Below are 2,013 nucleotides of genomic sequence, written 5' to 3'. Positions count from 1 at the left end.
TGCTCCCAGTGCCCCGGGAGATCCAGGCAAAGAGGTATCTCGGAGCACTTACTGTAACACCGTTTCTTTCCAGATGCAGAGGTGCGCTAGTTTCCTGTTTCTGTCTTTAATCCTTTGTGTCACCCTGTCAGAAACAGTTGGACTGGTTTTCTCAGTAAGTACTAACTTCTCCATCGGAGATCCTATCCGTTGGGCAGCATCCATGTCTCAGCTGGCAAGTAACAGTAAACCCTGCACTGTAATTTTAGATAGGGTTTAGACAAGATGCAGCACTTAAAAACGTTTTGGGTATAACAGGTTTTTAGTTAAGAATCTGGGGCTTTTGAATACTAACTCCCTTGTAAACAAGTAATAAGACTAAAGGGGAAAAAGAATGTCTAGTTTATAGACCAAAATTGAATGAACGTCCCACCCGACTCGGAAAACATGGTGTATGTATGGACTTTTTTATAGAGGCTGTCATGTAAGTCCAAGCAACTAAAAGAAAACGTTGTTTGTTAAGGTGATTATCAGTTAATTAAACTTGGAGCCTAGACTCAAAATTTCTGCCTCCAAAGTGTGATTTGCAGTTGCACTTACATGGTATGAAATCTGCCCACCACTTGGTGTCAATAGCAGAATCATTGGCTTAGACAGGGAGAGGGCAAGAGTTCACAGTTTTCTTCAAGATTACTGGCTTTTCTACAGTATTTCTTGATTTGGAGCCTTCCGAGGACATTTTCTGCTAAAAGAATGTCCATTTGGATGCTGTTTGCTTTGTCTTCAGAAAGCACCGTGTAGTTCATGCAATGGCATACCTGCGTTCTTTTCTTTAAGGCAAAAGAAAAAAGGGGCTGGACTTTGAATAGCGCTGGTTACCTGCTTGGGCCACGTAAGTCAAGCACTTATGTGTTTTTCATCATTTCAAAACTCAGAGGTTTAGCTTTTTTCTTCTGTGTAAGCCAGTTTTCTGTAGTGTGCTAATTACTTTTCTATGAATACAGAAATTGTCTAAACCTGCAAGACTGAAGAAACTGATTTTTGAGAACACTTGTTTAGATGTTTATTACATGTGTATCATAGAATTATCTTGGACAACTCTTGTTTTTTCTGAAGCATAGTGGTGCTGTGATGCTTTATATCCAGAAGCACATCTGGTCACTCTTTGTGTTTCTGAGATGTTGTTTTCATATGACAAATACCATCCCCTTTCTGAAGTGTTACATAGCGTCTTAGATGTCAAGAGAAGAATGACAAATTGTGATATTTTGGCACTTCTCAGTGTATTTCAGATTTCACCTTTAATTCTCTTTGAAAATGGCTTCACTGTCTGGCTTTTCTATACCCCTCCTCGTCTCACACCCCCCCCTTTTTCCCCGCCCCCCCAGTTAAAGCAAACTGAATTAAAACCATTACATACAAACTCACAACTAAATATTAACAGTTAACTATGTGAAAAATAGTTGATGTACAAGGTTTTTGATATACAGGAACACATTGATTTACAAAGATGGAGAATCAAATGTAGATTACAAGAGAAGTGACATGCAGTGCTAAGCTGCCTCAAATATCTGTCTTTTACCATTACTTCTTGTTAATGTAATAGTATTCATTAGGAATGCTTCTGTAGTTTTCACTCTCAGTTATATATAACAAATACTACAGATGATACCTTAAAAAAAGAATGTGAAGTTGTAGTAAGTATCCTTAAGGTTAGTTAAATAAAGATTAATGCATCTTAAACATATTAGCTGTGTCTGTAAATGTCTGAAAGTATACTTGCCTGGAAGTGGATCTAACCAAACCGGCAAAGACACTGTGGGGAAATGTACTTGTCAAAATGCCATTTATCTAAGACTGGATAATAGGAATCATCCTTTGTTGCAGGTCGTATTGATCAGCTTTTACTGATAAACGAAATGCCCACTGCAAGGGGGAGAGAAGAGGCACCAGGGGCATGTAAGATAGTTTATGTGAATAATCTTCAAAAACTATCTGCAGTTTTCTTTTAAGCAGGTTTACTGGCAACATCTT

General features: G+C 38.3%; 1 protein-coding gene across 2 annotated transcripts in view; it reads left to right on the top strand.

Annotated features, from left to right (window-relative positions):
* The first annotated feature begins 71 nt into the window (after positions 1-71).
* The window catches only part of GAL (galanin/GMAP prepropeptide), a 7,424-nt gene continuing 5,482 nt past the window's right edge, over positions 72-2,013 (top strand). The window contains exons 1-3 of one of the 2 annotated variants that reach the window (XM_010015070.1): positions 72-154; positions 817-871; positions 1,867-1,938. In XM_010015070.1, the coding sequence (XP_010013372.1) occupies positions 74-154; positions 817-871; positions 1,867-1,938 (208 nt within the window). In that variant the 5' untranslated portion in view covers positions 72-73. The remainder of the gene's footprint in view (positions 155-816; positions 872-1,866; positions 1,939-2,013) is intronic. The other variant, XM_010015071.1, reaches the window with a different exon arrangement.

This window comes from Nestor notabilis, unplaced genomic scaffold (assembly GCF_000696875.1).
Source record: "Nestor notabilis isolate BGI_N333 unplaced genomic scaffold, ASM69687v1 scaffold4515, whole genome shotgun sequence".
Classification (NCBI taxonomy): domain Eukaryota; kingdom Metazoa; phylum Chordata; class Aves; order Psittaciformes; family Psittacidae; genus Nestor; species Nestor notabilis.
This window is presented reverse-complemented; position numbering and strand designations above follow the sequence as displayed.